This window comes from Patella vulgata, chromosome 2, assembly GCF_932274485.2.
Source record: "Patella vulgata chromosome 2, xgPatVulg1.2, whole genome shotgun sequence".
Lineage (NCBI taxonomy): Eukaryota > Metazoa > Mollusca > Gastropoda > Patellidae > Patella > Patella vulgata.
Genome location: NC_065880.2, coordinates 38,682,022 through 38,695,961, shown reverse-complemented (window position 1 = coordinate 38,695,961; position 13,940 = coordinate 38,682,022). Strand labels below are relative to the sequence as shown.

Genomic DNA, 13,940 nt, shown 5'->3' with positions numbered 1-13,940 from the left:
TCTTTTGGCACAGGGATCAACGCCCCTTAATACCGCAGGCATTTCAAACCACAACAACTGTCAAACAATATTGGCCTAGCGTAGATTACGAAGAACACCGATGTGCTACCAGTATAAGAGCCTGAAAAATGTGGAAGAGGTGTTAACTGGTATGACACAAGGTGAATATTTTCCACCCTTTTTTTCTTCGTGTGTGTAAATGAATATGTTGTGTATTTATTTAGAATGTAGTATTTGTTCGTTCAGGTGAATATATGATGAATTCAAGTTGTGGACCCCAGTGATATAGTTTCTTGGTATTCATTTACGTCATTCTAACTGCGCATGAAACAGATTAGTGAAAGTTCACCATGTGTCTGGGTAGGATGTACATGTTATATAAGCTTGTAAACCTTATCACTGTCTAGTAAGAGGCGTTTTTTGTGAGAGAAATGCGTCGTTTACATTCGAAGATATATCTCAATACTGGACATATAATCATTGTTTTATAAAGAATCACTGATAACCAATGCATTTATTAATAAAAGTGTTTTAATCTCTCTGGTAAACGCATCACGTGGTTAAGGGGCGCGTGTGTATATGTTATTGATAAAAACGGCATGAGGCCAAATGTCAAATGGCCATCTATCTATGGTAATATGAATGCTACAAATTTCTAATAGCTTTTTGACATTTAAGGTATGAATATTTTATAGATTGAAGTACACATTTATCAGTACTGTCATTTGTTTTATATATACCTACTTCCCGATAAAAGCCATGACATTCTGTTATGATTGTTTTATATATTTTCCGCTATTTCTCATTCATAATATTTGTAATGTCTGATAAGTATAGTGTGTGTAGTAGAGATATAGTGGGCGGACCGTGCATCAGATATTCTACAGTGTTACACCCCCACAGAAGATAAAATTGTAAACAAATAATTAAAGATACATTATAGGAGATGAGCTTAAGAGCTGGCAGTTCTCACTATAATAGTTACAAACTAGATAATGTAAAGGGAATTTGCTCGAACATCAATACTAAAGTCGGTACGAAAAAAAAACCCATAGTCCCGATTATCCATTTCATGATTTAATCATGAATGAAAGTTGAGCAGCAAATCGGATCCTAATCCAGTAAATATCACAGGCTAGCGATGACACCGATAGTTGATTATGATCTGGATAAGTTAATTAATGTCTAATTAATAATTTAGATAACATTTCAAGCCCAAAGAAAGACCTGCAATATGAAGATTTAGCTCATAATCAATTCTCGATGTCATCGCTAACCTGCGATATTTAGCGGATTGGAATACATTTTGTGAACGATAATTAAACGTAAAAATTGATAATCGAGGCTTTGTTTATTATCGTACCGACTTTAGTTATGATGGTCGAGACTAGCCTAAAATTCAAAAGCTAATACCTCGGTTCAGAGTGGAGCAATTTGACTGAAATTTTCAGCATATTCTATTTACGTTATTTATTTTAACTATTATAGCGAGAACTGTCAACTCTTTATCTAATCTCCCATAATGTCCATTTTAAATAATATTTTCAGTCCTTTGGTTAACTACTGGGGTTTGATTTTAACATTCTGACGTCTATCCTGCGGCCGTTTAACTTTATAACTTATAATATCGGTTGAATTAATTTTATATTTTAAAAAAAATACTATATTGTCGATCATGTAAGTATTTATTTCTACGTGTATTTACGTGACAGGTTATTATTCTGAAGTGTGAAGTGTATACGGGTAATCGCATAATGTAGTCATTGATAAAAGACTCGTTATATAAGCCCTTCTATAATGAACTGTAAGCCTATAATATCATATAGCCTCCGTTAACAAATGGGATATTTTCTTATTAATGAAAAGGCTCTCGAGTGCACAATAAAAGTCATTTTTATCGAGATTCCCAGTACAGACCAATTTAATGCAAAATAGTTTTATTGAATGTGCGTGGGGTATGTAAACCATTCAATGACGTCTGACACAACTGAGCAGACACGTTGATCAGACGGCCAGAGAGGCCATTGATCTGAGAAGTAGAAAAGAAAGTGGTAAATACTAATACCATTTTCTTCCATTACTCGTATTGTCAGTCTAAGATGCAAAGCAAATGTTACAGACCGCTATGATTAAATTAGTTCAGTAGAAATGTTATTTCATTTGGAGATGGAGGTCGGATCAAAGGGATATGCCTGGATATTTTTATAAAAGGGTACAGTATATACATGGTAAGCTCTGTATTTATATCAATGAGAACGGTAAAAACTTATATTACAGTTTATATATACGTTCGGTTTTATTTAATATTGGTTGTTTGCGTTTTTATAAAGATGTCAGTGCTCTTTTAATCATCTGCACGTTCAACACTTATGTTCTATGTATTGATGGGTATTTAGTAGAAAATACGATATACTGCGTTTGGTATCAAACGCCCCTCTAATACCAGGCGGTTTCCCCTGCTTGATAAGTCATTGGTGGACCATTAAAAGTATCTTATAACCTGTAGGACCGGGAGGCTTTGGACGGCGATTTACACCAAGCACTTTAATGTTTATTTCTTGAGAAATCCGACGATGATATAAGTACTAAGTACTAACATATTTTGACCTTTAAATTGGAGGAAAAAATGTTTATATCATTGTGGTCTAAGGATGATTAATTCGTTGTGCATGTATGACATTAATATTGATAAGAATGTAAAGATAATTCGTTTAACGTCTCCAGCGTGCAGTTTACATGATTTGAATTATAATTGCATTATGCACATAAATATTAATGTCATATCATATAAATCTAATAGTACACTGGTATTCAACACAAGGTTCGCGTGTCTATACATACTACATGTATATTAAGACCAACTGATTAAAGTACGTGGGTGGACACTGTATTAAAGAACTTTGACATGTATAATAAATAGTCTAGACGATTCGCAAAATAAGTTATTATATAGTCTATCTAACGATATTGATGAAAGCATAATATGAAGTTAATCCTGAGCTCAATTTATTATTTTGTATGTTGAAGAGTCTTCCAGTTTGACACCATGTACCTTTCCATATCCGACTTGACCGTATTCTTCTGCTTTATTCAATGATTGAACTGATTTTATGGGGCGTTAACAGCTTTCTTTGGTAAGAATTCCCTTGTAATGGCTGTTTCTTTAATGTAATACTTCAAGAGAGTTCTTAATTATGGAGAAAATATACAGACTTAGTTGGTGGCGAGCTTACTCTTTCTAGAACACCTGATACCACTTCTCATTCGATGAGTTTTCAGCTTACGGTTTTTGGGAGTACTTATTTGGCATTCGTATATCGAGAATAATTGTGTCTTGGCAATCCTTGGTTTTATTAGTTCTTTAGTCCTTGATTTTATGTTTTAATTATAGATGTTTATCTCGATTTATCTTTTAATTTATAATTTCTTAGTTATAGATTATTCGTTAAGATTTGCTTTTGCATGTTGTTAGTTAAAGAGAAATCGTTATGGCTTAACAATGAATACACGTATGGGGTTATTTAAATGTTCTTATCTTGGAAGACATTGTCTTGAATGAATGACATGGTGTATTAAATACTTCTTTTCTATTAACTAACCTATGAATACCTGAAATTCTTAGCGGTAAAGAATAATTCACCCAGCACGAAGGTCGACATGTTTTATATAATGTAAATATTGAAGTGTTATTCAAGCAACGTTGACCTGATAAAACTATGTTATATTAAACCACTTAAATAATATTGCTATGAAAACTTGATGTCCACAATATATGTCCGGTTTTAACCAGAGTTGTGGAAAGGTCAACAATGAGAGCTCGTCGCAATTTATATATCATTCTAATATATAAGTATATTATTACGTATGTAAGGAGAATGTAAATAGTATACATTGTATAGTAAGTATAACGTTACTTACATAGTTTGTTTATGTGTTCTAAACAAGGATGGTATACCACGTTCTATCAAGATGCGCTGTTTACCGTTATTAGACAATGACTGGCTATTTAAAGAATTTATCAGCTTGATGTCCGTAGTGTTGTTCCTACTCCATATACGTCAACTGGACATCTGTCATGATCCTATTTGACCCCACTAAGACCTAAAATCGATTTTTGATGTATAATGTCCGGCTGTAGTGAGTCTATTCATTGTTGTAAGTTTAGTAATCTATCAAAGCTTGCTTCACTGAAAGCCCAGAATAAGTACTATATAAGGATATACCGAATTTCATCGTAGTCTTAACAGTTTAGTTCTAGAAGATATGAACAGATATTTTAGTTATTAAGTCGTCACAGGTCAAGACTCATAAATAAAGGTAATTATTTTATATAACTTAGGATAGGACAGATAAATATATGACATCAGGAGAGTAGGGGATAGGATAGGTGGGTCTAGTCAAGCCCACGAGGGATGCGTTTAGTTTTGAATTACTAATATCAGCTCACGATGTTTGTTTATAAATGAATGCTATCAGTTTGATATCATACTAATCCTAGGATGAGCATATATCCGATTTACGATTAGGTAAGTTGTTAATCTGATAAAAAAAACCCGTTAAGAATTGAAAAATTTAGAAATTGTGTTGTAAAATAATTTAATCAAGGTCTCGTTGTAATTCAGTTCCTTTCATGGAAATGGACGATGAACGATGAACAGAAACTGTTCATCTTCTTGAAAGAAATACATTGAAATACTTCAATATATAGCCATTGTGATAGATGTGTGTACGGTGAACTAATTGTGTAGGGAGTTATATATTAGAAATACTCGTCTTTTATATTTGGCCAGAATATCATTTAAATATTATATAATCGATTGACAATGAACAGATTCTTCTTTCATCAATCTTTATGAAAATTCCAACAACAGACACCTTGGCAAATTGGATAGAACATTAACACTTCATTTTTCTTCGGTTTCAATTGTCTGCTCAGGTGTCTCTCAAAGCTGTCGGATTTGAACAGTTCATGAGGAAAAACACTTTTGGAAATTAATCTTTTTGTCAGCCTATCTTAAGTTGAATGAGTAATTCTGTATGTACATGCTGTTGTCTAGATGCGTGGGTTGATGGCTGAATTATTGAATTAAATAAAATATCTCAAGAGTGTAGCCATGTTTGGCATGATCAATATGCAATCAATAATATTATAAAGGTATTAACGGAAACATGTGTTAACCTATTTACGTCTCAAATTAAAGAGCAACTGTGTATAAGTGGGCTATTCAACCTACTCGTTCATTATAAGAGAATTAATCTAGATATTAACTAGTGCCAGCATGTCTTAAATCATAATTATTTCTCCACGATTCTCTTCGATTATCATTTAATATTTTCTTACTAAAGCTCCACTATCTAATTTAAAGACTTAAACTTATGTTGAAAGCTAAACAGGTAGACTGAATATAGCTTAATGTATAATATAATTAATGTATTTAAAAAAAAGGGACTTAATACCCTATTGATATTGGATATTCCATGTTTTTCATGTTATGCTCAAATGATATTTCGAGAGGATGAATTAGACGTCCAGACTAATGTGATAAGACCTTCTGTTTCTTGAATACATAATAATGAACTGTGGAATCACGCGTCTGAAGAGTTATATTGTGAATATGGTTTTAATCTCAGATTTATAGAAATGAAAAAGGAAATGGGGTTTAACGTCCAACTGCTCTGCTCCGCCTGGTCTAATGAAGACGGGCAGATTTATAGAAGAGCACAATAGCAGGGGAGCTTAGATAATACAAATATACCTCTGAGCTGTGGTTTAATAATGAATACCTGCAAATAAATATGTCTCACAATATTATAGTTCAATAATGAATACACGTAGTTAACTTTAAAATGGTAATATCGTAGTTACCAGAACTATGATCATAATTCTGGTAAAATACGAGCTAAAGATCCTATACATAATAGTTATCCCCGTCTACGTTTGCACGTCTGCAGTCTATCCATAGATGAAAAGTCTTTCTCTTCTTAAAAATTGAAGGACATTCCCAGCGTTACAAAATTGTTGACGATGGAATTCAAGTTATCTTTCCCTCTATCCTAGATAAGACTGTAATTGCGCAATAATCTGACTGGGCGCCGGTCTGCATTAAAGAGAATTGAAAGAAAATGGCTGAACACCGGAAGTTGACGAGAACCGCCTTTCTTTACGTTGAAAAGGTTACATTCACTGTGTGTTTTGGTTGTGTACGGTATGCTTTTCCTCATTAACAGTTTTCAAAATAAACGTGCCGTGTTCAAGCTATCCTTGATATTTTAATTGAGTGTAATCATGTTCAGTAAATAGGCATGGCCACAAACCTAGTAAATGTTGACTTCTGCCACCAGAAATGCTGAACAGGCGACAATATAAAATCAGTGTGGCAAACGTATAAATGACACTCTGTAGAAATGTAATTTTTGAAATTCCCCAAGTTTTACATTGTCTACCATGAAGTTTGGCATAATGTGGTCGGCCATTGGAAACTCCGTTCTGTTGTATTATATCTCAGAACCTATCTTTATTAACCCAGTCGGTATAGAACAGTAGGATGCTAAATCCCAGTTCATTCTCTGAACAATGTCCTTTTTCTAAGTAATTTTTATACGCCCACATTGAAATGTAGTCGTATATTGCCGTCGCTTGTAGACGCTCTGGAGGCTAAAGTTAATATCTGAATGACTTTAAATTCATACACTGACGAAGAGGCCTATTGATTTTCAACGATTTCTATTATTACTGTCAGAATTATGGCCCTTGACTACTCTGAAAAATCTTGTTAACGCTTTAGAGGCTAAAGTTAATATGGCCTTGGTATAAAATATTTTGTATACTAAACGTTAGTGTATGGCAGATCACTATTAGAAGCCAAACAAATTCTAATAACTTCTGATAATTACTTAATGAGTTTTAACTCAGAGTCAGATTTTAGTGTCTTGTAAATGTTTTCATTACTGGCAAAAGAAAGAAATATGCGACAACCCTGGTTACCTGTCCGGACGACTTAGCTGGTTCATTGTCTGGCAACCTATCTTTGTATTTTCCTATTCAAATATTAGGAGTCATTGAGTGAAGCAAAACATATGACACTTATTTTGTGAAGGGAATACATTCTTGAAATCTGAAGAATATGTGAAATGGGCAAACTAGTCTAAACCACAAAACTTCACGTAAATGATTGAAATCAGAATATTTCTTAATGTAGTAATATTGCAGTTTTATAGGCTTACCTAAATCTTTTAACGACTGAACCAATTATTGATAAATATATGTTGATTTTCCATTACCTGTCATACAAGGAAATAAACAAAATATTTCCTTCATTATGGCTAAAATACAAATAACTTTTAGTTTTCAACCATTTCCTTTGCTATTTCAATCATACATAAGTTTAATATCCCAGTGGAAATGAATATGATTCTACATGTATTCATGTATCACTAATTTCGTTTTATTTGTTTTCAGAATCCAGTCCTGTTGAACAGATTAAAGATGTCCATTAACAGTTAGAGGAATATTATCAGTTCCGAGTTCAACTTAAAGAAAGGTTTATACCATTTTCTGGTGTAAACAGTTTATAGTGACGCTACATAATTCGTGTTTTATCATAAATAAGAACATAGTGTGCCTTGGTGCTAAGTTCACAAAAGCGAAGCCTCGTTTAAAACGATTCCGATAGCTGAGCATGTAACTGGAAACTTGAAAAGCAGATCACTTAATGTATATTCCGTATGGTTGTTCAGTCGTAAATCTTATTATGATGAACAGATATTTTGTTAACTGTCATAAATAGTTCGTGAATGTTTTTAAAAAGACACCACGACAGTGTTTGGAATCTTTGAATTAAACTATCAAGGGATTTCTATCCACCTTGACATTTAAGATAAAAGCTTCTTCATTCATCTTTGTCTTATTGTGTTCTTTATCGCTTCATCACCGACAATAGTAGGATATTTTACATTGTGTTCTCATGAGAAAAATATGAATTTAGATAAATCACTAAACTATGAGTTCGGGATATTCGTCAGTGTTTTGTGGACAGCTTGATTTCGACAAGCCTAAAACATCCACGGAAAAGAAACCTATGACACAGACTGAGTTGACAACAAATAAACCTGTGTACACGTCAACAAAACATGTGTTAAAGGAACAAGGGCAGATAAGTCAAAACGAGGAAGGTATTCGACGTCTTAACGGTAAATATGAGTCGCCAGGTAATGTTATGACTCAACTACCGACTGGATTTAGTACAGGTATACCGCTAAACGGTGTAGAGATTAAACAGCACGCGGCAGTCAGTCCTACTCTAGCGTTATCTCCTAACATGATATATAACGGCAATTCTGCTATGTCGGATGGTTCCTCTGAGCTTTCTTGGCACGGATCTTCGGAACCAGGAAACAATGTATTCGCCGAAGGTGTTCAGGAACATGATCTGTTACAAGTGGAAATGTTTTATAGAAGTCATAAGACTGAAGTGACTGTTGGAAAGTGCCTGGCTAACCTTTATTTTGGTTCAGCCAAACAGACTGATGTTGAGAAATGGGATTTCGCGAATACAGGAATACCGCTTTTAGTGTTGGACACGGGGGAGCATCATCGGAATAGGAAACTAACATTTATTCTTGCCGAGAAAGGAACGGGCTTCACATTATGGAAGGACTCCATTGATCACCTGACAAAATACTCGAGCCCCAGTTCGAACTTTCATACCATGCATGTGTCGACAGATCATACGAAACTAGCTGGTCTTAGTTTTGATGATACGAATGCGGCTTCGGAGTTTTTCAACTTTATTCAAACAATAACCGGCGATCCGGAGGACGATCTGCTAAACCTGAGTAAAAAGAAGAAGAAAAAGAAAGAAAAGAAAGAAAAGAAACCTAAATTTAAACCTCCAAAACGATCGGATATATCTCAACCATGTTGTTTCGTTCACGTTACGAAATTGGAACCCCCGGAGTTGATACCACCGCCATCCCGAGATTCCGTGAATGAACTATCGGCAATGATTTCGAATAAGTTGGACATCCCTCGCAGTGAAAGCTCGGAAATATCCGAGGATTCTTCGTCACATACGGCGTCGGAGAGATTATGAAATTTGAACCACAACAGTTCTGAAGTGAATAAACTTACATAATATTTTCTTTTAATATGGACGGCGTTATATTTGGTGCATGAACTAAACTATTTTATGGTTTACGGTCTTTTGTGATAGTGATATTTCTAAATTGTATATACACGTGGGGAATTACCCTATCATAAATCAAGCAACTATCGGTGCGAGGAGAACAAAAGTGAAACTAATGATAACAATAAAAAAGGTGCTACATTACGTCTTATCCAATAACATTGAGATCTCGATAAAAAAAAATACATGAAACTTCCTTATCTGACTAATAATCGCCAAAATATGGTCAATCCTAATATTTGTGCATTTTTCATATTATGTGGCTCTATCAATAAGTGATTTCTATGAAACAATTGCTTCCAGAAAAAAATGAATTAGAAAAGAAATGCATCGTATATTCTATTGCGAACTTAGTATAATACACCTGCGTTCTATTTTAGTCTGCAAAGTCATAAACATCGTGAAGTTTTTGATGTTTTATTTGGGTAAAGGATGGGATATTATATACTGTATATTAACGTATACGACTGTTTAGACTTAACGCGGGATATTTATACTCTCAAAGTTGATGGATTGAGCACTGAAGTTATAACAAGAAAAAACATTCATCAAGCCTATTACACCATAATAAATACGATCACATAACACCTTTTCTCATTCACGCATCATATCGTCTACTCTAGGTGAAATGGACCAATTATAATTCTTGTAGCATCTGTGAAAGGTATGACGTGAAAGAATTGATGGTTATTAATAACAGAGGCTAATTAACAAAAACACTTTGTTTGCCTGAAATGGAAACACTTACTTCCGTGTAAAACAAATATTTACTTACAATAAAAGAGAAGCATAATGATAGTATATCTATTGTTTACTTATAATTACGTAAATAAAAAGAGATTAATTGTTTGAATTTGAAACGGATAATGTAAAGTGTTTACATGGTGCCAGTGATACTATTTCTTATATTATATGTATACTATCTTGATGGCATTTTTGTGTTTATATTTATATAAAACATTCTGACAATGGAATGTCTACATGTATACATTTATTATATATTACATAAGGAATTCTCTAGTCGAAGTTTAAGAAAGGCCATGCATGCCTTTCGGGCTTTGTGAAACACCGCTATTTAACAAACACAGTGTTCCAAATACTTTCTAAGCAACTTGTAACCGTTCCTCTGCTCAACGTTAAATCGTTCTCTATTTTATCTAGTGTATATGCTAACTGTTATATATACAGTGATTTTAGTTTATTTTAAGAAAGCGTGTCTAAGTATAATATTTCTGTGTGCCAAACTGTATTATACGACGGATTTAAACAAAATTCCACAACAATTTGTTTGTTATTCTGAAATGTGCAAGCTTTTAGAAATATCTATTCTATTTTACTGCCCGTTATTCTTTTGACGAAATAAAATATATTATACAGAACAGTTTTTCCTTTAAGAGAGTTATAACATGATGGGGATGCCTAACTTGCTCAGATATCCACAAATATCTCACGCTGTTCTAGTTTGCGGTCAATACTTCGGACGTGTGGAGACAAATTAAATGAAATGGGGGTTAACTTAGTACTTTTCTGCACCCACTGGGGGATGAAGATGCGTGTGGGGACAAACATACTGTTATGGTAATTCCTTTCCCACACTTATGCGTACAATGTAAAACTGCCACGGTGTCTTTTATGTGCACGTAAAGGGGGGGGGGGGGTGTTGTGAGGGATTTTGCCCGGGTAGCGGCGCTACGGCCTACTCTTATATCGAATTCCAACTGCCAAGACATCTTTTACGTGCTGTACTTGTCAGGCCCTCCGTCCTGTATCACTGACAAAGGGAATCCACGCCGGAAAATCCGGATGAACTTTCTCGGCCAATGCAGGGATCGAACACCCGACCTCCAGGCTAGCGAGCCAGCGTCTTACCCACTTAGCCACGTGATCCCCCGGTTAGTGAGCCATTTCCATACACACCCGTGACACCGACTCGTTATAGAGCCATATTGTTTTTTTGTGTAATCTGTTGCAGGAATACATGATCAGCTACACCTTGTTGCTTGGCTCATTACTATGATAGGGAGCTAAATTCCCCATGACAAGTTCGCGCTCTTAATAGCTTTTGATTCACTTTGATAATTATGAGTAATTTAAGTAATACTGTATTATTAATTTGTAGTTAGGGTTATCGTTTTTGAAATGTGTTACATTTCATTTATTCTGAACCCCCATCTTTAAAGAACACGTACCTTTAATACAATAATATGTGCAAAGGTCAATGGAATCGATATAACAGTAGTGTGTAAGATAAAACTAAATTATTCATGGGATATTTCCTAACCTGTTAGTCACCAAAATGATTAGGTTTCATAACACACTCATCTATTGTACATTCATGGATGAGATTTTTTTTGGAACGGTTCATGAAGTGAAGCATACCTTCATTAATCATTACACACAGAAATTTAAAAACTTTCATACCGCCACGCCTCATAAACTTCCTCGTATGGACAGACACCCCTTTGTGGTATTCTATTCATTTTGCCTCATAACTGACATTTTAAAGAGCTTATATATCAACTTTCTGCAGCAATGATTCTCTGTGTATAAAATATTAAATTTGACCCATTCCATGTGACAAAATGTTCTTACTCTTACAAAAATAACCATAGAACCCACGTACAAATGTGCAACTTTTCGTTAAAGGTCTGGGAGTTTTAAGATCCATAATGTAACAGCTAAATCTGCCTATTGCACGGATTAGAACGGCCGCGTTAGTCTCGTTTGTCCAGTACCGTTTCTACGATAATAAATAATCAACACTTAATCTTCCAACACTCATAATTCCGCTCAGTATAAAGTAATTTAAAAGAAATTTTCAATATATTCATTTTTCATTATCTGTTTTTGAACTATTATCTAAATTTTACATATTGGGTCTTTGGTCCGATCTTCATGGATAAAAAATGGATCTGTAAAACAGTTGTCAAGGAGCTATTACAATAAAATGAATGATCAAATAAATAATTTGTCACCAGAATGGCCATTCAAAAATTGAGAATATTATAAGATGAACCAGAGAATGTTCTATTTTCAAGACGATCGAGCTGGGTGGGGCCTGATACATCTATCCTTGAACGTCTTCCTCCGTTCATCATAAATATTTACTTGTTTGAACTTTGACATACCTGTTTCTACCTGATACTCCCTAGCTCACGGCTAGTTGATCTTTTACTACACAGAGAAAGTTGTAATATAATATGTATTTTATAATTAGATTATTTCTATCTACATATCACAACTCAACACTACCTAGAAGTTCAAGGTGATGGTGTATACGGTACACAGCTAAAACAATCCATATAGCATAAACAACTTTACTAGTGTAAATTAGGAAATTACGAATTTAATTACTGTTGTTTTTGTTGGTCTTGTTCCTCTTGGGGTGACGCACTTCGAAAAAAGCCGAAGCTTCTGCTAATTCAAATTGACCGATTTGCTGACCAAAACGTTGATGGTCGTTAAGCGGGAGAAGCATGAGACACACTAGCCGAATCATTCGACCAAATCGTTCGCCCGAATGAGTGGACACGCTGGGCGAATTCTTGGCCCGATTCACTAGTCGATTGCATCACTTTTCACGTGATAAGTCACATGATTAAACATGTCAGCGACCAAGAAAAAGAAAAGAAATATCTGCAACGGTGGGAACTCTTTTAATTTTACGCCCTACTCGTCTCCTCCCCAAAAATAATACCCTCCGATTCTTTCTCGGAATTCCACGTTTCAGTCCTAGTCGGTATTTTGTCTTCATAAAATCATGTGACTTGCTTGACATCAGTGTGATTGGCTAATGAATTCTACAATCAGACGAATGCTTCGGCGAAGCGGACACACTATACTAGGGGTAATAAACACTGCGAATGAAAATTCGGCGGAATATATAAAACATATTTGATACTGGAAACACTAAGCGAATTGGAAGAGTGGAAGAGTAGATTTCTCCTTCTAAAACACCCGATATCACTTCTAATTAATTCGCGAAGTCATATAACTATGTTTTTCGTATACCATCCGAAGTACAAGTTACATTTCCTTTTCAGTCTCGCAAGCATTATCTCCGACAAGGGAAGGATGGCGGGTTCTGTTCTGTCAACGCTTTAACCCAGAATATTCTCGTCGAGACTCCTGTGTATGACCCCCAGGCAATTTTAAACCGCGAGTACTTTGAATTAAGATTATTGTACGATATATAGTGGCGACTGCAGGCCAGATGTGATGTACAATTTTATGATTATCTGATAATTTTACAAGGCTTAGACATTGAATTTTGCAACAAAAATGGTATTCAATGCATTCCTTTTGTATATGACTCGCGACCATCAGAATTTCATCGGAAAAACAACGCCCGTCTGTCTCTTTTCATAATATCAAAAACCACCGCAGCCATTATATCTATGTCGCCCTTATATTATACTAACAGATAAAGTTGCAATAAAACTGAGCTGAATGTTTAATGTTAAAGTGTCACAACTCGTAATGTACAATGTAATCTTATAGATGTCATAAAAATGACATTTGCTAGATTTCGTGATTGTATCTAATGCTAGGTTCCCACAATCACGATTCGCGCTACGATTGAAGTCGTGGTTTTAATCGTGGAGTAATCAAGTCTTATCATATATTGCGGTCAGTCGTAGCATTCGTGTTGATCGTATCGAAACGTATCCGAACGTATCTTCACGTACCAGACCGTGGACTCAGTAGGGATAATCCTATCGTAACGCATTGCCAAATCAGATGTGTCTAGTCATT

General features: G+C 34.8%; 1 protein-coding gene across 5 annotated transcripts in view; it reads left to right on the top strand.

The window, feature by feature from the left end:
• The window catches only part of LOC126810206 (uncharacterized), a 28,294-nt gene extending 17,730 nt beyond the window's left edge, over window positions 1-10,564 (top strand). For 4 of the 5 annotated variants that reach the window (XM_050535154.2, XM_050535158.2, XM_050535156.2 and 1 more), the window contains exon 2: window positions 7,460-10,564. In XM_050535154.2, the coding sequence (XP_050391111.1) occupies window positions 8,001-9,092 (1,092 nt within the window). In that variant the 5' untranslated portion in view covers window positions 7,460-8,000 and the 3' untranslated portion in view covers window positions 9,093-10,564. Of the gene's footprint in view, window positions 1-2,046; window positions 2,229-7,459 lie in introns of those variants that run through there. The other variant, XM_050535157.2, reaches the window with a different exon arrangement.
• The last annotated feature ends 3,376 nt before the right edge of the window (window positions 10,565-13,940 follow it).